Source organism: Pogona vitticeps, chromosome 3, assembly GCF_051106095.1.
Source record: "Pogona vitticeps strain Pit_001003342236 chromosome 3, PviZW2.1, whole genome shotgun sequence".
In the NCBI taxonomy this organism is placed as follows: Eukaryota; Metazoa; Chordata; class Lepidosauria; order Squamata; family Agamidae; genus Pogona; species Pogona vitticeps.
Window position 1 is genome coordinate 114,278,256 of NC_135785.1, and position 20,846 is coordinate 114,299,101.

At 40.1% G+C, this 20,846-nt stretch overlaps 1 protein-coding gene across 11 annotated transcripts in view; it reads right to left on the minus strand.

The window, feature by feature from the left end:
• Positions 1-20,846, minus strand: part of ADK (adenosine kinase) — a 375,585-nt gene that overhangs the window by 96,878 nt on the left and 257,861 nt on the right. The window contains exon 8 of one of the 11 annotated variants that reach the window (XM_072994989.2): positions 9,196-10,742. The exons of the other annotated variants lie outside the window; for them this stretch is intronic. Coding sequence (XP_072851090.2) covers positions 10,464-10,742 — 279 coding nt within the window. The 3' untranslated portion in view covers positions 9,196-10,463. Of the gene's footprint in view, positions 1-9,195; positions 10,743-20,846 lie in introns of those variants that run through there. 11 annotated transcript variants of the gene reach the window in all.

A 20,846-nucleotide genomic window follows, 5' to 3' on the forward strand; every position in this document is an offset into this window, starting at 1 on the left:
CAGTGGAGATTTTCTGCCTTGAGAAAGGCATGTTTATTACTCAATTGTTTTAAATGAATATACCTCAGCTACTGCTTGATATCTTGCATTGGTGGGTTATTGAAGCAATAAAACTCTGAGCAAAAACTCAAAATTCCTCATTTATCTTGTTGTTGTCCCATATCTACATGACTCAGGTACAGACTGAGACAGTGAGACTGAAGACGTCATTTAATACTTTAAAACATAGGGGTTACAAATGATTTGGTACACTGAGGAATAGTTTAAAATATTTAAACGGGGAAGAAACAATAGAAAATCAGATAAAGCAACAGAACCTATAATTTACAGGCATAAATTTATGATTCTGGAGCTGGAGTCCTGGAGGCAGTTCATGTCATTCTGTCAACTCCTGCGATTTCGCTGGAACCAATTGTATTGGCTCTTGCCTTTCCATTGGACTATTTCAGTGACGTGGAGAGGGGGGATTTGCTGCTTGGGTAACAGCCTATCCCCCATATTATTTTACCCAGGCTTCGTGGTCTGGAGAGGGCACTCCAGCTTCGCATACGGCATTGAAACAACATGGAAAGGGATTGCCAATTTCGAATTGGCCTTCTCAACCTCACTAGACGCTGTTCCAAGTCCTCCATACAGAGCATGTTACCATTGTCTCTTGAGACTAAAGGATGCCTAACAACAACAAATTTATGATTGTCAACACAAACAAGGGTAAAAAGAAACAAGAAGATTAATTATACACAATAATAAGTTAAACAAAAGTTTAACAGGAAGGGCTTGTAAGGTATAGGGAAAATACTACATGGTATTATAATAACATAATTCACAGATATATGAATGACAAGGAAACAAAGGAAATAGATCCATAATGTTAAAATGGTGACACTGAAGAAGGCCAAAAGAGTCAACACAAGGTTGTGGCTCCTTCCCTTTGGAATAAACTTCCAACCCAGATTTGTTAGGCTCCTTCCCTCTCTGTTTTCAAGAAATTAGTAAAAACTGTATTAGTTCAAGCTGTCTTTTATTGATGCACAAATCTGTCTTCATCTGTTTAATTTTATCCAAAGTTATGTTTTAGCTAGGGACAGGGTTTTATCTATTTATGTATTAATCGTTGGGCATTTTTTTGTATTTATGTGTGTTTAATGTGTTGTAAACCACACAGAGTGTGTGCAACTATGGGGCAATATACAAACTGAAATAATAAATAAGTAAATTCAAAATAAAACATTAAACATAAAATGCATTCATGCTCTGAGGGAAAACTGGATGAGGTATGTGCATTTAAATGCCTAATGATAACAAAGACACACAAAAGAAGCCTAATAAAATGAGTAATACACATTAGTAAGGAATTATGAAGCACGCTGGCAAAATTATGGAAGTCTGAACAAAGCTTCAACTACAGTGCAACTTTAGAGGAAAGCTTGCTTCACTTTGGGAAATAAACAGAAGGGTCTGGACTGAACTAATTTGGCTGGGATATTGGTCTTCATCTAAACAAGATGCATATTTCTAGTCAATCTGGAGCTTTAATGGAAAATGAACATTCCAATTTGTAGAAATGTTTGCCTTTATAATATAGCTGAAAAGAAGATAATGTCTCCAGTAAGATTAACAAATAGGGTCTACACATATATTTTGTTTTGCTCAGAAGAACATAAACTTCATATAGAAACTGTATGTTTATAATATATTGGCTAAAATCTCGTTATGAAGCTCCATGTGTGAAGGAGTTTTTCTTTACCCATGGGTTGCACAGAGGGGTTCTTCTCATCACTCAGTCACACTACCTTCTCTCCCTGGATGGGTTATATCCTGGAAGTTGGTGCACAATGGTTGGGAAATGCCTCCTGAGGCCTGTGTCTTTTCCTAGCACACTCTGATTCCCTTACTCCTGGATGCTCAGGGAAAACACACTCACTAGCAGGTTGTTGCTCCTAGTTGCAAACCAAACCTGCACAGAATTTAACGTAACTTGGTGTTAACTACATAAAACACAATTCCTTCACACCATGTACACAACAGTGATTACATTCTCATCATCAGTAAACTGTAATGAAATACAAATTATCACCAATTAAAGGCTATTTTGGGGTGCACATAACTTGTACACAATGTGGCGAAGTTGTGTAACCCTGAAATGAAGTCTTCATTTTGCTGCTGCTGTTGATGTCACCACCATCATACAGTATATGTAGAGCTGTGCAACAGATTTCTGCTAATAGGTGAGCTGAAAGTATTCCCCCCCCCCATGATAACAAGGATGATGTATAACAGCCATTTATGCTATTTATTCATGGTAGCAAAAACTTATATTACTCACTTGAAAGATTACCAGTATAATTCAAAGGTTCTCCTATATCAAGGTCTTTGCCACAAAGAAAACAAAACAAAAACATCATCAACTAACCAAATAATGAATAACAAATGGAAGTCTACAGTACTATCCAGTTTCTTAGTGCTATCTGATAATGCATTTGAGGAGTTGAGATGTTCAAGGAATCATTTACTATCACTACCCGAAGGAATGGTTTATTCTGCCACTCAGTCATGAGTTTCCATAGCTGAGTAGAGATCTAAACTCAGGTTTCCTGAGTCCTAGTCTTACACTCAGTATTATGCACAAGTGTAAGGTAACATGTTGTCCTAAAGAAGTCCAGTATCTACTGCTCGTCTTCAGCCCTTAAAGGTACCTTTTTAGTTCACACTGCCAAAGTAATTCAGAGGGTAAATAAGTGGATATACAGTATATCTGGATGTGGGGATAGTATCATGCATGCATTTTACTGTATCATCTCAGTATGTTTTTAAAAAACAAGAATGAGAGAATTCCAGTTTGCTGCCACAATGAACCACAGATCTTGCACACAGCTGGTCACTTAAAATGTGTCTGTAGACATCTCACATTTTCTTAAATGCTGTACTGAGAAACACAAATCTACTTTCTTCATTTAGCTGCTGTAACTGAGGATGAAAATGGGCAAGATGGTGGCAATGTTTTAAACCTGCTCACACCGGGGCTTCTGATCAAGTTACAAGTGAAACATGGGGTTACAAGGAACCTTTCAAAAGCTAGAAGGCGCAATATGATAAACAGTCATGTGATTTTGTCATAGATCAGTATTAAAGAACTCTAATCTTTTAGAATTCAAGTCCATGTTGTTGATTACAATATACTGTTGCATAAAATATATATGGCAAAGATGCCAAGATCCTTCAACTCCTTTATCCTTTCTGTTATAATCTATATATTTAAACCTGCCCGTCTGCAAAACTCCCTCCCTTTTAGTAGTTGATTTTATGGTCTAGTTTTAATTGAGACAGATTTGTTTGTTTGTGGTCTATCTTGCCTTTTTTTCCAAAATATTATTACATTTAATAGCAACTAAAACATATCAATTTTTAAAGAAAAACAACAACAACAAAACAAAGCACTAATCAAATGAAAATTCCTTTCTCAGTAGGCAGTCAACTGCTGGAAGCTTGCCAAAAGGAAAAGATATTTGCATGTGTCAGAAGGGCATGGAGAGGCCTTGTCTCTACTGGAGAGGAAATCAAGTTTCAAAATAGGGACTGCAGCCTCCGGTCAGAGATGCCAGTTTCAGATGCTACCTCTGGTGGTGTGGAGTGGATCTCTCTCCCACTCTTGTTAGATATTTTGGACCTAATTTTAACCAAGGAGACTGCACATCGGGCTTTGATTTTTGGTCATATTTTACCCAAAGTACTGGACACTGCAGTTTAAAAAGCATATTGAGAAGCTAGAATGTATCCAGAGGGAGGCACCCAGAATGGTAAGAGACTGGAAACCAAGCCCTATGAAGAAATTTGAGGGAACTTGGCACATTGAGCCTGCAGAAGAGGAGACTGAGAGGCATTATGATAGCCATCTTCAAAGTATCTGAAGGGCTGTAATGTGGAAGATGGAGAAGGCTTGCTTTTTTGCTGCTCAAGAGGATAGGAACAGAAGTTCAAGTTACAGTGGTGCCTCACTTAGCAATGTTAATCCGTTCCAGAAAAAACATCGCTAAGTGATTTAATCGCTAAGCGATTTTAAAAAGCCCATAGGAACGTATTAAAATGCGTTTAATACATTCCTAAGGGCTAAAAATTTACCTTAAAGAGAAATTCCTCCATAGCGGCAGCCATTTTGGGTGCCTCTACAGTGAGGAAAAACAGCGGCAGCCATTTTGTTTTTGCGGTGGCTATTTTGGAACCGCCAATCAGCTGTTTAAAAAAGTTCGCTTTGCCATGATCACTTCCCTGCGATCATTGCAAAGCGAATTTTAGCCATAGAGGACATCGCTAAGCGATTGCTCCAGCGATGCCCAAAAGTCCATCGCAAAGCGATTTCATCGCTCAACGGAGCGATTGCTAAGCGAGGCACCACTGTACATGAAAGGGGGATTTCAACAGAACACCAGAAAGAACTTTCTAACAGTGGGTGCCATTCAACAACTGAATTGATTGCCTTGGAGGACTCTGCTTCAACACCTATCAAGAAGGCTTTAGCTGTGGATCTTCTGCATGGGGAGATGGCTTGTAAAACAATAAGGATAGACAGCTCAAAAGAGGTTGTAAAAAATCATCTGTCAGACTGACTGCCGTTACCTAAATGAAACATTACCTGACAGAATAAATACCTTGGCAGATATACAGTTCACATTAAACCCAGTGTTTGCTTCACTAGACATTAAAAATAGAAACTTGCAATATTTCCAAAGGTAAAGATATCAGGGTCCTAGGTAGAACAGGCAAAAACCATTGCTAAGAAATAATTAGGCAAATGTTTAAAAAATATCCTTCACAGTTGAGCAGAATCAAAAGTAATTTTTCATATGGGCCACTAAAATAAGCTTGTCTTAAGATAAAAGAATCTGTTGCCATTGTCAAGAGTTTGTGATAATGAAGTGTCTGAAGATGTAAATGATGAAGTTGTTATATGCTTTGTTAGAGATAGGCCAGCTTATAGCCACTGGAAAAATGCTTTTTGTACTCTGGAAGTAAACAGAAGATAGGCAATGAAAGAACCACATTTACTAAATACAACAGGTAATGACTTAATAGCTTATGCTAAAGAAGAGATAAAGCCTCTTTATAAGCAGTCCTGTTGGTAGAAACATTGCAAAATGCTGGAATGTCACGATAATGTACCAGTAGATAACACACAGCTAGAAGCACATGAATATTGTCAGATTGCTTTGATGTAAATAAAAATAACCTTGCTGCTCAAAAACTCCGAGAGATAAACTTTAGATTGCTATGATACTTCTTGTAATCATTCGTGATAAGAAAAGAAAATTCAGTTAGAAAATCAAAATAAAGAGAGGAAATTATATGGGAATTGACATCTGTAATTAAAAATCTTATGTGGACGAGTGATTAATAGTAAAAGTTATTTTTGGTATATGAATTATTACATTGTTTGACTATGGCAAGACAATTATCTTCCACAAATATAGCTTAAGATTTTCTTTTATGCATTTCTGCCAAAGTGATGATTTTCACTTTTTATAAATTACTTTTATTTTTTAGATATTTGCTTAATAAAACAAAATAAAAAGTAAGCAATTTATACTTTGTATAAATTCCATGTATATACCTTCTTTGTATTATACCTTATATAAATTAACTTCTCCATCCAAAAAATGGGTTAGAGATTTACTAGGATATTCAAAATACATTTTCTTTTAATACTATGAATTAATTTGAGTCTCTCTCACACACAAAATCTCCTCTACTTCCTAAAAGGGGAATGCCCTTCCTCCAGAACTGCTAAAGGCTGTCTCTGATTGGCGGGCTCCTGTTTTCGCTGTTTACATCTGTTAATTGACCTGGTATCATGCCCAAAGCATGGACACAGGCCATAGTGATTCCCATCTATAAGAAGGGTGATAAGAAATCCCCTGCAAATTATAGACCAATAAGCCTTCTTGCCATCACTGGAAAGTTGTACGCCAGCTACTTACTCCAAAAATGACAAGGCTGGCTTCTAGACCAAGACATCCTGGGCCCTGAACAAGTGGGTTTTAAGGCAGGAAAGTCTACACTAGACCACTGTCTGATCCTATCACATCTGATCTCCAATTATGCTTCGCAGCGTAACACTCGTCTGTTTGCAGCTTTTTTAGACCTAAAAGGAGCCTTTGATTATGTAGACAGAGATATCTTATGGCTACAGCTCTCTAGGTTGGGCATCGGTAGGAGGCTCCTCTTTCTGATTCAAAAACTCCATGTGGGCTCTACCTGTCGCATAAAAATGTTGACACAGGGGGCCCTTTCCAATCAGATTTTCTCCAAAAGAGGAGCGAAGCAAGGCTGTGTTCTAGTGTCAACTCTGTTTAACTGATTTATTAATTATCTTGCCCCACTCCTACATAGTATCAATGGCCGCAGCCCCAAACTAGGCCCTATACAGATTCCAATCCTATTATACGCAGATGACATGGTTCTGTCCCCCACAAGAGTCGGTCTAAAGCAGCTAGTTAGAAGTTGCCATGACTGCTTGAAACGTGACAAGCTCCAACTAAATTTTCAGAAATCTAAAATTATAGTCTTTGGCAAAGCATGAAACCCTTTTCTTGGTCTTTCAATGGCAACTCTATCCAACAGTTCAGAGAGTTGGGTGTCTTTTTTCATTATAGACACACCTGGTCGACTCATCAGCAGACAGCAATTACCGTATTTTTTGCTCCATTAGATGCACCTGGCCATAAGACGCACCAAAATTTAAATTCCAAAAATTAAATAAAAATAAATATAAATAAACAGAGCAAGTCTCACGCTGGGACAGAAAATAAAATCACCAACAAACAAAGCAACATAGAAACATACCCCCAGCCCAAACCTCCCCTCCAAAACCCACCCAGAACATTTTTTAAAAAGTAAAAAGCAGCACGTAATTTTTAAATACCAAAATATAAAGTAAAAATAAATAAACAGAGCAAGTCCCACGCTGGGACTGCAAAAGAAATCACCCAAAAAACAAAGCAACATAGAAACATACCCCCCAGCCCAAATCTACCCTCCAAAACCCACCCAGAACATTTTTTAAAAAAGTAAAAAGCAGCACCTTACTGGTCCAAAGTCTCCCGGAGGTCCTCAGACTCCAGTGATGGTGGCAGGGAGGGGAAGCCCACAGGGCCTTCTGAGGCCTCCGGAGGCCTTAGAAGCCAGTGATGGTGGCCTGGGGGGAACCCCACGGGGCCTTCTGAGGCCTCCGGAGGCCTTAGAAGCCAGTGATGGTGGCAGGGAGGGGAAACCCACAGGGCCTTCTGAGGCCTCCGGAGGCCTCAGAAGCTAGCTATGGTGGCCTGGGGGGACCCCCACGGGGCCTTCTGAGGCCTCCGGAGGCCTCAGAAGCCAGCGGTGGTGGCCTGGGGGGGGACAGTATTCGCTCCATAAGATGCACACACTCCCCCCCCACGTTTTTTTGTGAAAAAGTGCGTCTTATGGTGCAAAAAATACGGTAAGTCAGCAAAGCTTTCAGCACAGGCTAATCTTACACTTCCATCGTACTTAGGGCCACTAATACATCCCTGCTGTGCTGCAGATTTTTAATGCCAAATCAGCAGCACAGCTTCTTTATGGATGTCTGCATTCCACAACTCCGTGGAAAGGGTCCAATCAATGTTTCTATATAAAATCTTTGGCCTGCCCCGCTGTGTCCCCTATGCAATCCTATGCCTTGAAGGCAGCCAACACAAGGTCGAGACCTTGGCTCGGCTCAGATTCTTAAAATACTGGGTCAGAATCTTTTTCTTCCTAGCCTAGGACATCCTATTTCAAGCGCTGCTTTCTGACAGTGTATTTCCAAAATGTTTGGCCCTATTTCTCAAGAAAATCAAGACGCTGGGGTTGTCACCAGATCTGCTGGGTTCAATACCCCTATCCCAGGTATTCCGTACAATAAAAAATTCTGGATATTGAGGTGTAAACTCATGGGGAAAAAAGCAAAAAATAAAAAAATAAAAAAATCAGCTCCTTGTCTGAGAACACCAAGCAAGCAGCTAAAGGAAAAATACAATCAAAGCTCATCTCTAAGCTAAAATTATATACTATGGGGCAATTTGAGTTCAACAGTCAGCAGTATTTGTTTGTTTGATTTTATTTTTATACTGCCCCATTAGTAATAAAGCACTGTTCTGGGCAGTTTAAAGGCAGGTTAAAACAAACAACCAGCAAGTTAAAAATAGACAAATCAGTAGCAAAAACCATCTAAAGAAAAGGATTTTATTTTAAAAAAAGAGGGGGAAATTCCCAAAGAAATCGGGGGGGGGGTGTCTGAAAAATAATCCCTAAAAGGTATGTTAGCACAAACAAGCTGCCTGGCAGTGGCAAAAAAAATCCAAAGAAATGGGAAAACATCACCTCAAAAGTCCAGGCAAAAAAGGAAAGACAGGCAGCAGTGCAAGATGGAGGGCACCAGGAGATCAGCACACAGTCATCCTACCTTCCAGAATGACTGAAGCACTTGTTTCCAGGCCCATTTACAGATTCAAAATTCTTGCTCTCTCTGACGTTCTGACTGGTTGACTACTGACAGCCTTCATGACATTATTGTTGGGTGGGGGATGGACCAGAGATCTGGACTACCTGGATAGATACAGCCTCCATGGCCTCAGCAGGGCCTATTATACCAACTACTCTTTTTCTGCTCTCCCCTCATGGCCTGGTCTACTGCCATATTTTCCTAAAGTGATAAACCAGGTTGCTAGACCAATCTGGGAAACATGCAAAGGATATTTGGCACCCTGGGGCAAGGTCTCAGTTACAGCCCTGAATATTTTTGCTTGGATAGATAGCCTAATAAAAGGGTATATCGTGCTTGAAAAAAACATGTTTGCAACACATGTACATATACTAAATGCTGCAGCAACTGCCTTTGTTAAGGTTGTGAACATACCATCCTTTTCCTATGACCTTTCCTTTGGGGACCTGTTCCCACTTGAAAGCTCCTACAGCTGGAAATGCCGCAAGGCCTTAGAGAATAGTCAAGCCCTGATGACAAATGCAGGACTTTCCCCTTATCCCTAGGTACCTTGAGGGGTGCTGCATGAATCTAATTGCCTTAGAAGAGCCACGATAGCTGTGGGGAATTATAAGGCTGCTTGCAACAAAGCTGAACTCTTAATCTGGAAAATATGAATAGTGATCTTGGAATACAATCACAGAAACAGATGGGTAGAATAATGGGATGAAAAACCATAACAGGGGCCTGGGAGTTTTGAAAAGAACTACTGCTCATCCTTCTGGGTGCCAGAGCATCAACAGTTTTCAGACCTATCTGGAAGTTGAGAATTGGAGCTCTAGGAATATATTTTCTATACTTGAGTTTCTCTGGAAATTGTAATTGATATTTTATGTCTTGAACATTATTATAAATTATGCCAGGCTCCAATTACCCTTGTACAACACATGGTTGAGTTTTTGGAAGCTCACACAAGAAAGCATCTAATAGCTCCTTTTGAGAGCAGTTCTCTCTTTTGCAAACTATCCCTTCATGAACCAAGACAGTTGGTGATAGGTTGTGACAGGGGTGGGAGCCTCACAGCAAACTCTCTAGATCTGGAACAGCCTGATGTACTTGTGGCTACTGTTGGAGCCTTCACTCTTTCAAGAGCACTTAAATACGTTCTGAAACATTCTGTTCTTCCAGCACTTTTTATCCTTCCACTGGCAGTTGAAAACCCACCTCTTCAAGCAGGCTTTTAATAACAATGAGAGAGTCTCCGGATGCTGGTTTTAGTTTTTCTAAGTTTGTGTTTAAAATTTTAATGTTTTAGTTACTTAATAGATTTTTAATTGTAGTAGTATTGGTTTATAATTTCTAATTTATTGTGGCTTTAGTTTTACTTGTTTTAACATTGAGAGTTACCTTGGATGCCGTCACCAGGAAACAGTAGCCTACAAATGATACTTATTAAACAAACAAACAAACAACTAAATAAAATCTAGGCTGTAAGTTATTTCCATATAAGACATAATAAAACAGACATCCAAGAGCTAAAATTAAAAAGGAGTAGATTTTACATCTTTATAGATATTCAATTCTAGAAAGGTATGCACAGTACCTGCTAAACAAAAGCAATACAAAGATCTGTCCACAGATACATATGATTATGAGCATATGGTGCTGGATATGAAGATAAGTACACAATGGCACTTTATTAATGACTCAATACCTGGTCATCTTCCCATAATGTTAAGTTACACCATCCTAAACCTGCCAGGTGCTATGCGCCCAGGCAGTCTGGATTGTGTGTGCAAGTAGACCAGATCTGAGAGTATGGTATGGGGAGTGGAACCTGTGCCAATACCAGGAGGGAGAGCAGTGAAGTCCATAGTAGGTATAAAAACAGTGAATGTGCTTGTAGTGTCAGTAACAAGAATGGACATAGCAATGTCATGAAGACCTATCCCAAGGTCACTTATGATGCAGAAAGTGGTAGGTGGAATGATCATAGGAAAGTGAGTATCTGGGTGGGTAGTCCAGTGAATATGCATGGTAAATATATACCAAGGTTTGAGATCAGGACCAAGATGAAGAACATTCTGAGCATGTCCCATAGACTGAAGATGGCGAGAGTGAAATGCTTGGCACGTAGCAAGTAGATTATGGTACTGCCAATCCAGGTGAAGTGAGTGTACTTGATAAGAGATGGATGGAGTGGGCCTCTTCGATCATACAGGAGAGGAGCTGGATAACTCTCCATCTGATGGGAATGATAGTTCCAGGCCTGGAGAAGAGGAAAAGCAAGCCAATGATACCTGGAATGGCATTGGATAGGTCTGCAAGGTTGGCAGCAGAGTGTCCAAAGCAACACAGAATGCCAGTGGCTGTGGAGTGAGCAATTCCATTGATTGGCAAATCAGTATCAAAAAGCAATGGGATGAATGGAACAAGTCCAAGGGTCTAAGCCAGCAACTGAGATGTTGTAGGCAAACCAGAAGTTGAGGTTGGAGGACCAAGAGTTGGTGCTGAGAAGGTCAAACCAGGACTAGCTGGGGCCAATACGGAAAACACCAGTGGCATCAATGATGAAGTGGGCTGCATTGTTGTGAAGAGAGTCGGCAGTAGAAGAGAACAAGAAACCACCAATCTCGAATGAGCAAGTAATGTCAGGACCGCCAGGGATGGTTTCTTGTACTTGGAGTGCTTGTCTCTTCTCTTATCCTTGGTTTCCCTGGGCCTTTTAAACTCTGAAGGAGATAGACTAGAAGAACACTTCAGGGAGGCATGCTTAGCTAGTCTGGCGTGCCTCTCTCAGATGACTGAGATGGGGAGGCTGGTGGAGAAGTGGCTTTGCTCCTGGTCAGCATGGGCATAGGCAAGGTGGTAGAGAGCGTCACATTGGCTGTATCTACCCCCTGCATCGAGGTGGCATTCCTTGATACTGGATCAAGAGATATCAAGGAGGGAAGTGAAGATGGCAGCTTCTTTGGGAGGGCAACTGATAGTGCGTGAAGGCTGGTTTTGAGCTGCCTGTCCCACTGCTCATAGGAACTGTTCCCAAAAGCAAAGGCTAAGCTTGGACTTATGAAGATGGAGTCCTTTTTGTGAAACCCTTGTAGATTGTACAGGGCTGGGAGAGGTGGACTTCACCAAGGCAGAAAAGGCAGCACATGTGGTGATAGGCAGGGGCTATATATTGACAGCACAGGAAGGACACTTTTGAAAAAGCCCTTAGAGGCCATGCAGTTGGGCTATGTCTGCTGCAGGGTGGAAAGAAAAATAATATAAATATTGGGGGGGGGGGGGAGTCTATGAAAACCTATAATCAACTAGAGATGAATGAAAAAAATGGGTAAGAGAAATAAGAAATGAGTAAACGACGGAGAAGACAAATGGTGATTCTATTCAGCAAGAATGTTCCTAGATATGACCATTCTAGTGGACAAACAGGGACTGGGGGCGAGTGGTACATGTGTGTTGCAGACGGTGGGCAGGCTCCTACAAAACAGCAGAAGGAGGGAGCTTAGCTGTGCAAGTTCCAAAGACTGGTTCTAAAAAAGGCACAAAACCAATTGTTAAATCTGTAGAGACCATGAAGAATGACCATACATTTATCACCAATGATTTGAAGCCACATTCCCTGGCCAATAATAACACCCAGCATTTGAAAACAAAAAATATATATAGTTTATTTCCATTTAAATTAAGGAAATGTGTGCATAGATCTATTTAAAGATTTAAAAACGTGAGAGTCAATAATAACATTGAAGGGAAGCTGGAGGGTGGGAGAAGTAAAGCTTTCTATGCTGCAGCTGTATCAGTTCAAAAGAATCATGAAGCATTTGTCTAGAAATAGCTAAATAAATGCACAGCAGAATCATCTGGTCACTCTTTATAAAATTTTCTTTTAGCTTAGCAACCAGATGAAGATATGAAAATTATGGAAAAATTCTGTTTACTATACAGAGAAAAAAGAAACAACAGACGTTGAAATTGCTCAAGCCACTACTTTAACCCCAGATTCTAGTTTTGTGAGTTCAGCCTCTTTTTGCTAGAGGCCTTCTGGGAGGCCTTAAAGCAACATACTACAACATAGTATAGAGGTCTTAAAAGTTCTTATTAACTCTGGCTACATTTGGACAAGAGGGAATGCTGAGCAGTTCCATATTATATTACCAATTAACGTTTAAATAGCACTTTCAATTATATGATTTAACTTTATGACCATTTTACAAATTGGCTTAGGTACAAAGATAATGTAAATTCTGCCAGAAGGCTTTATTTATACACTCTCAAAGGCAAAAATGAAATATTCTTCACATATATCGGAGAAGTGGGGCTCTACACTCTACAGCAGAAAAGGAAATTAGAGGCCCCCTTCCCCAGTATTTTTAAATACTTCATTCTTTCCAAGAAAAACAAGTTGTAAACTGCTGGCCAAAAGCTCTGAATTCCTGCTCCTAGGAAAAACATACACACACTAATTAACTCATGTTTCTAACCTACAGTAGAATGCTGTCAGAAACGCTGTATCAAGGCATGGATCCATACTTACTACTACAAATGTATCAAGAGCAATACTTGTACTGTACGTCCAGAATGTTCCAGTTTGACATTCAGCTGTCCTGGATTTGCATCCCATATAGCAGGGGTTGTTAACTCCTGGTCCGCAACCCAGTGCCAGTCCGTGGGCTTGTAGGAACTGGGCTGTGGATACGGATCTCCACCCCCATGCAGGCGGAGGGACATGTCATGCTTGTGCGGGGGCGTGTCACTCCCATGGTAGGCGTGTCACACTCGAGCGGGGGGTGTTGCACCTGTCACGCTCATGCATGAGCACAGCACACACGCCACAGGTGCGACACGCCCACCGTGTGAGTGTGACATGCCCACCTTGTGAGCGTGACACACCCACTGCGTGAGCATGGGGGTGCCCACCCTGCATGGGGCTTACTCCCCCCAGCTGGTCCGCAGCCCCAAAACTGTTGGGGACCACTGCCATACAGTTTTACTTGTGTGCTTGGACCTTTCCAAATAATTTGTTGTTTCTTAATTATCTTCTTATGGTATGTACACCTATTAATATCAAAAACTCTGGGTTCTCAATTGGAAACCACCAATACAGTAGTCACCCTGAAATTATAACTATAGCTACAGTATCACATAGCTACAGAACACGGTTGAACACTGAGCACAAAATGTGTAGAAGGAAAAATAATAACATTTTAAGTTCCTTTATATCAAAGTAATTTATTTTCCAATACTTACTTTGGTACAATTTGATTTTGTACAACATGGTGGGAAATCAGGAACGATGCAACACACTGAAATTCAGTGCCATTAAATGTTCTCTGTGATTTAAGGAGAGATTATCTCTATATTTTTACATATATTTGCAAATATGAGTGTAGGATCACATTCTTCAAATGAACACTGAGATTCTTAGGCACTCTACTGCTTCATCCTGTATTTATTCAAACCTTCCATGAAATTACAACATACACCCAGCACTCCACCTTATGGATGTATATAGGAGAAAAGTACTTTTCACCAACTGAGAAGAATTGTCTGCCTAGGATTCCCTCCTAATATTAAAAATGGATTGTGGGACTGAACCTTGGGAAGATCTGTTCTGCCAAGATGGAACAGAGCAATCTGGACAAACTGAAGGAAAGAGATAAGCTAATTGCAGAACAGTTCCTGACAAACTGAAGGAAGCTAAAAGAGATACACCAACTGCAGTGCAATGCAAGATGTGCCCGTCTGTATATGCTAATTCTACAAAGGACAACAGAATTGTTCTGAGTAACCTGAATTAAGTTGATTGCCCAGTTCCCTGAATTCCTGTATTAACAAGAGCAAGATAATTCCATCCAGTAATCAGTTTATTTTCCCTTAAAGAGAGGTACATCTGCTCATTTTACCCTTAAAAAATTTACACGGATTTCTATGGTTTTTTTGCAGACAAGAAGTTGTGGGAAATGCCACATGATTCTGCCCTAGAATCAACCTAGGGTGACTATGAAAATGGCAAGCAAGATTAGGCTAAATAATTTTTACTTGCCCAAGAATCTATTTCACAGTAGAACAATCAATATACTTTTAATACTAAATTTTATGAACCTCTCGAGTAAAATAATAAAAAAAACCCTCTTCTGAAATCAGAAAATTGACTTTGGCTCAAACTGAGGCACAGCGATACTTAGCACAGCTATACTTCGTTTCTACCACTGAGGCAAAAACAGAACACTTATTGAAATTTCTTAACCCTGTCATGCTTCTGCTAATGAAGGATTATATTTTTTTGTCCGAGCATTCATCTTGCAATTGCTTAGGGAGAAATACTGTAGTAACAATAAGTGTCACATTTAAAATAATGTCTGGAGTCCTTTTCATATTTATATAAGGCTTGCATAAATTGCTGCAGTTAACAGTAGGTAATGGATGTGGTTCTGAACCATGCCTTTGTTGTGCAATCAGGTGCACGACTAAGCATGTGAGTGAGATGCACCTTGGCACTTTATCAATTACAGTGGTGCCTCGACTTACGAACACCCCTACTTACGACTATTTCGAGTTACAACCAGCTCCGGCCACAAAATTTTGCTTCGATTTGCGAACAGAAAAGGGCAGAGGAAAAAGGCGGGAAATTCAAACCGTTGGTGGTGAAGAGGCTGCTTCTTTGTAACTCTTTCACCCCAATGGTTAGGAAAAGGGATGCAGCGGTGAGAGGATGTGGCGGAGGCAGCAGTGGGGACCCAGAGCTGGAGGGGGGCTGAACCTGGCCAGGATGGTCCAGCCACTTGCCTCCTGGCAGAGGCAGCAGCGGGGACCCAGTGCTGGTGGGGGGGGGGGCTGAGCCTGACTGGGATGGTCCCGGCCAGGCTCAGCCTCCTGGTGCTGGGTCCCTGGGATGGTCCGGCCGCCCGCCTCCCGGTGGTCCTGGTGCCAGTTGGGACTCAGCGCTGGGAGGCTGAGCCTGGCCAGGATGGTGTGGCCATTCGCCCCAGTCTCGCCCTCTGTCATGGCTGGCCCCGCCGCGGAGTGAGTGCGATCAGAGGAGGCTTCGGACTGGTAAAGTAAGGTGCTGCTTTTTTCTTTTTAAAAACTGTTCTGGGTGGCTTTTGCAAGGTGGGTTTGGGCTGGGGGGCTATGTTTCTGTGCTGTGTTGTTTTGTTTTTTGGTGATTTTTTTTTGCAGACCCAGCGTGGGACTTGCTCCAATGTTTATTTTTGGGTTTGTTTTGTTTTTTTCCAGCCCCAGTGCATTCCTATGGGGCTTGCAGTGTTTTATTTTTATTTTAATTTGTTTGGTTTTTTTTTTTAAATGCTGGAAATGGGAAATGGTGCTTCGACTTACGACCATTTTGACTTACGTCCATCTTCTGGAACGGATTATGGTCGTAAGTCAAGGCACCACTGTAGTGGAGGCAAATTGCACAAAAGTTTACATTAGCAACAAGATCTGGTAATCTTAGCTGTGCCTCAAACACAAACAATTTCTGTACACTTCCTTTAAATTAAAAATTCACTATGTACAAGCCAGGGTGGATTTGATTTAAATCAAGTTGGTTTAAATTGTGATTTAAACCACAGTATAAATAATTTCCTACCAAGACTCAATTTAATCGTGCAATTTCTTTCATGTGAAGAAATGCATTCTTGCTTGCCATTATCTCCATACCTATTTTCACAAACTCTGTGCCCAGTTTGTCCTCACTGCCAATATTCCTTTATTCACTGACACTTTCTGTACTTGAAAATGTGCACTTTTAAAGAGAGATGTGAGGGCTTGATTTTTTCTATGCAAAACTGCAGAGGAACAATAGCTGGGCTTGCCACTCTAAAGGAGTAAGCATCAGAGAAGGAAACTACTGAAACCAATCTTGGGAATTATATGGGTTCCAAAAAAGTCTAACATTGTATCATGCCAAGAGGGGAGAGAAAAGCCCCAGACGTAATGTCAGTTCAAACTGGGAAAGATGGTTGATCAGGGCTGTTATTTTTCATGGCCCTATGTTGCTGTTAATCTCAGACATATATCCCATCTGACAACTACAAATTTTTCTGATGGTATCTACCAGACCTAAGTACTAGAAGAGACAGAAAGATTAACCTAAACAATCTATACTGTAACCCATGGAATTCCATAAAAATGAGGCTTCAATCCAAGAACTGTTGGATCTCACATACAAAACTATTGTAGACAATATGCACATACTATCCCAAAACATAAAATTAGAATGTATAATCTTTATTATATAATGAGGCCTTTGAGCTACAACACATTTCAATGAAAACTATTGCAACATTTTGAAAAAATAAACAGAAAGCATTTTAACAAAACAAAAATGTATATAACATTTTGAAAACTTTTTTTAGAATTAAAAAAAACTTTTCTCTACACCTTGGCACAAGCTTAGAGAAATGCTTCATGAATACTTTAAAGTTCCCCAAGGCTAAACCCTTCACTACAAGCAAGTTCTGGAGCAGAGCTCTGGAAATTATTTGCAGAAATTCAGCCGTAAGCAACCCTGCAACTATGAGAACATAGCAGTAAAGTGCTCACAGGACACATTTCACCAATACAAACAGATTTGGATAAAGCTCTATACATGATGTTTCTGTTGTTCTCAGAATAAACAATTCTATGTGTTTATATTTTGCCTTCGAAGGCAAGGTCACATATTTTGGCCATCCAGATGTTAGAGTACAATTCCCATCACTCCTCATCCCAGCATTGTAATAACGCTGGGGGAACTGCATTCAAGCATCTGGACAGCTGCATGTCGCTTCTCCATTCTGGCTTTATTTTTATAAAATAAATAATGAGATGGTTTAATATGCCATGTGTTATTGTTCATCTGAGGTTGTATTTACCTAATTTTCAGACCAGCTAAGGACCAGATTATTTTTATTATGTTCTGATACATAAAATTATAGAATTCAAAGAGGGCGCACTTTCTTTTACACATGATTGTATAGCTCTGAATAAATTGGGGATTAAAAGTCCATACATACTATTCATTTTTTTGTCGTGAATCCTTTTGGAGATCCATGGAACTATCAATTTTTAACAATGGCTGAAATGCTGTTGCACAGTCATGCAAAAGTGGCAAACTCATGACTCAGTATACAAGAGATGAAATCCATTAAGAATTTGTTAACTAGTGGCAATTTTACACTAAATGTTGTGTGTTTTGTATAACATGATTTTAGCCAATGTGTTTAGCAACGTGGAACTCAGTGAGCTATAATGTAGTAGTTACAGCTCAGGAAGCATGTACAGTGGTGCCTCGCTTAACGAGTGCACCGGTTAATGAAAAATCCGTATAGCGATCCCTTTTTGGGGATCGCTATACGGATCAGCCCCAATCGCCGCACTCGCTTTGCGACGATTGGGGCTCCGGCGGCCATTTTGGAGCCGCCGATCAGCTGATCGGCGGCTCCAAAATGGCCGCCGGACACGAAAACATCGCTGGAGGGGTAAGTTTGCACACTTATTGGAACGCATTAAACTAAGTTTAATGCGTTCCAATAGGTTTTACTTACCCGCACAGCGATGTTTTCGTATAGCGAAGGTTAATCCGGAACGGATTAACCTCGCTATACGGGGCACCACTGTATTGTTTTGCATCTCAGAACAAGTACGGGAATGGAGTAATGCAATCATTGCTATGGTAACTATAACACTACAGCAAACATAAAACATACACACATTGAGCCACCATGCCTGTGGCTGCTGCTTTGGAACTGCAACAAGGCGCCTCTTTTAAACTTAAATCTGACATAAATGTTTGGTGTCTCCCATCTCAGTTTATTTCAGGAAAGACACAAATCAGATATTTCATCTTCTCTTGAAAACTTGCAAGGGCACATAACTCTCCAAGCAGCCAGGAAAAGTTGAGAGAACTCACATGAAACAGAAAAGCTTTGATAGCAATATTCAGGGGGGTTTATGATTGCACTACTTACAATTCTTGAGTCTTCTGCATGGGAGGAAGAGCATGAACTTATACTGCAATATGCATGATCACAGAAATTTGGAACAGTGTTGCTGTTATCATGGAAATGATATCAGCCACCTATAGAGATCTCATGTAAAGGTACTGCTTGATGAAAAGGCACCTTGTGATTGCTTGTCCAGTCACTGGCAGACATGTGGATTCTCAAGTTACTTTTATTATGTTGTAACCATTTGTGACCTTACAGCACACTTTTAAAGTACCTAACTTTCAGAAACATGTTGAAAGCTAGAAACTTTAAAATGGAAAGTTGAATGATTATTCTAAACCACTGAATCAATGAATTATGTAACATTGTAGATTCTGATAATTTGGCTGGGAGAGGCTACTTTCCATATGAGCTGCAAGAGAGTAGTGGACTGGTAGTCTCTCTGGCCATTAGGCATTGTACAGAATGCTTGTAAATTTGATATTTAACTTGAGAATGAACAAGCCTGGCAATACCCTTGGAGAGAATTCAAAGAGAAGTTGGTTTTGAAAGGCAACTTGTATAGAGCTTAATGCCCAGAGACACAACTAGTCCCCTAATATTTACAGGTCCCAAGAAGCCTAGCCCCTCCCAGTCACTTCTTTCTTCCTCACAGGCAGACCTTCTTAATAGATTTAGAGTGAAATAGTGGGGTGATAATGTTCCAAAGAGCCTTCTTTTCCCTAATTCTATATTTCTCTAGCTGGAACTTGACAGCAATTAAAGAAAAATCAGAGCAGATGAGTAAAAATGTATTACACCTTTTTAAATAAAGGGAGGCTAGGGAAGAATAAGCAGATTTATAATTTCTTATATACTTAAATTAAGCAAAAAATATGCTCATTCAGATTTTGCACAATTCTGGCTCTCTAGTCTAGCAATGCCACTTTTGATACTGGGGATATTGGAAGAGTCACTGGAACTAGAATAAAAATTCAATTCCCCTTAGAGTCCTAAAACCTTTTACTCTAATGTTTCTTTGCAGATCACAAAGAAAAAAGTCCTTGAATGATACAGTCCAGTACAGAGGACAATTTAAGCATTTCAGCATAGCTAGTCCTCTTAAGTCATTCTAGTTCTCAGTTCCTTAAGGAATAGTGTCATTGCACTGAGTTGGTCCCCACATCTAACAACGAGAATTTACAGATCCTAACTTTCAAAAGATAGGTAGTGATCTGCCATTGCATCAGTAAGTGAAATATTTGTTTGTAAGGATGGGAGCTTTAATCTATCAATCTCTTATTTTTCCTTCTTTCCTACTTCTCCCTGTTACCTTGTACCAAGGGAGCAGCCAAGACCAAAAACCTAAGTATCAGCTAAATATAGGTGTAATATGTATGCTGTTCCTAATATTGCCGTATTTACAACTCTGGTGGTGTTATTTCAGAGATCTGCATCTGATAATATTTTATAAAATCCCACAGCATTGTTTCCAATACTACAGTGACTATTGGGACCACTGAAATGTGTTCATTCACAAGCAAGTTATTTCTATTGCCAGGTCTCCGTATTTTGTTAATTTTTCCAATACAGTGGTGCCCCGCATGATGACGATAATCCATTCCAGGAAAATCATTGTACAGCGAAATCGTCGTCATGCAAAAAAACCCCATTGGAATGCATTTAAAACCGTTTAATGTGTTCCAATGGGGAAAATACCTCGTCGTCCAGCGAGGATCGCCCATAGAGAACCGTCGATCAGCTGTTTTAAATCGCAGTCTTGCGAAGCTTCTGTCCGGAAAACACCCATTTTGCGAAGGGAAGCCATCCATTTTGCGAAGGGAAGCTATTTTGCGGAGCCGGAAAAATCATTGTTTTGCGAACAAACGGTTCACAAAGCAAGGACCTAATCAATGTCATGCGAAAATCCCCCACAGGAAACATCGTTTTGCGATCACTATAGTGATCGCAAAAAAGTCATCGTCCTGCAGTTTCGTCGTTCAGCGAGGTCGTTGTCTAGCAGGGCACCACTGCACTTTATCTTCAACTCTGGCATCCCTTAGAATTGCAGTTAATTATCCAGACATTTCTTTGATCTTTTATTGTTATGTCTGGTATATTATAATGAAGGTGTCTGTCCATTTGAATCTGAATCTCTCACAAGATCTTAATTTGGTCACTTTCTGACACTTTTCTATCTGATGTTTCCATGGATTATTGTATGCTGGTAGATTAAACTTTTTAACATAATGACCACTGTTTTTTAATTTTGCAACAGTATCATCTCTAGCTTTGTAATCTGTCTGTGCAATCTCTGAACATTCACAGATGAGATGTGACACTGTTTCATATTTTCCTTGGCAGAATCGACATTTGCTATTTACGTTAATCCTTCAAATTTTAGTTTTCATAACATTAGTTTCGAGTGCTTGGTCTTGTCTGGCAAAGATCAGGCT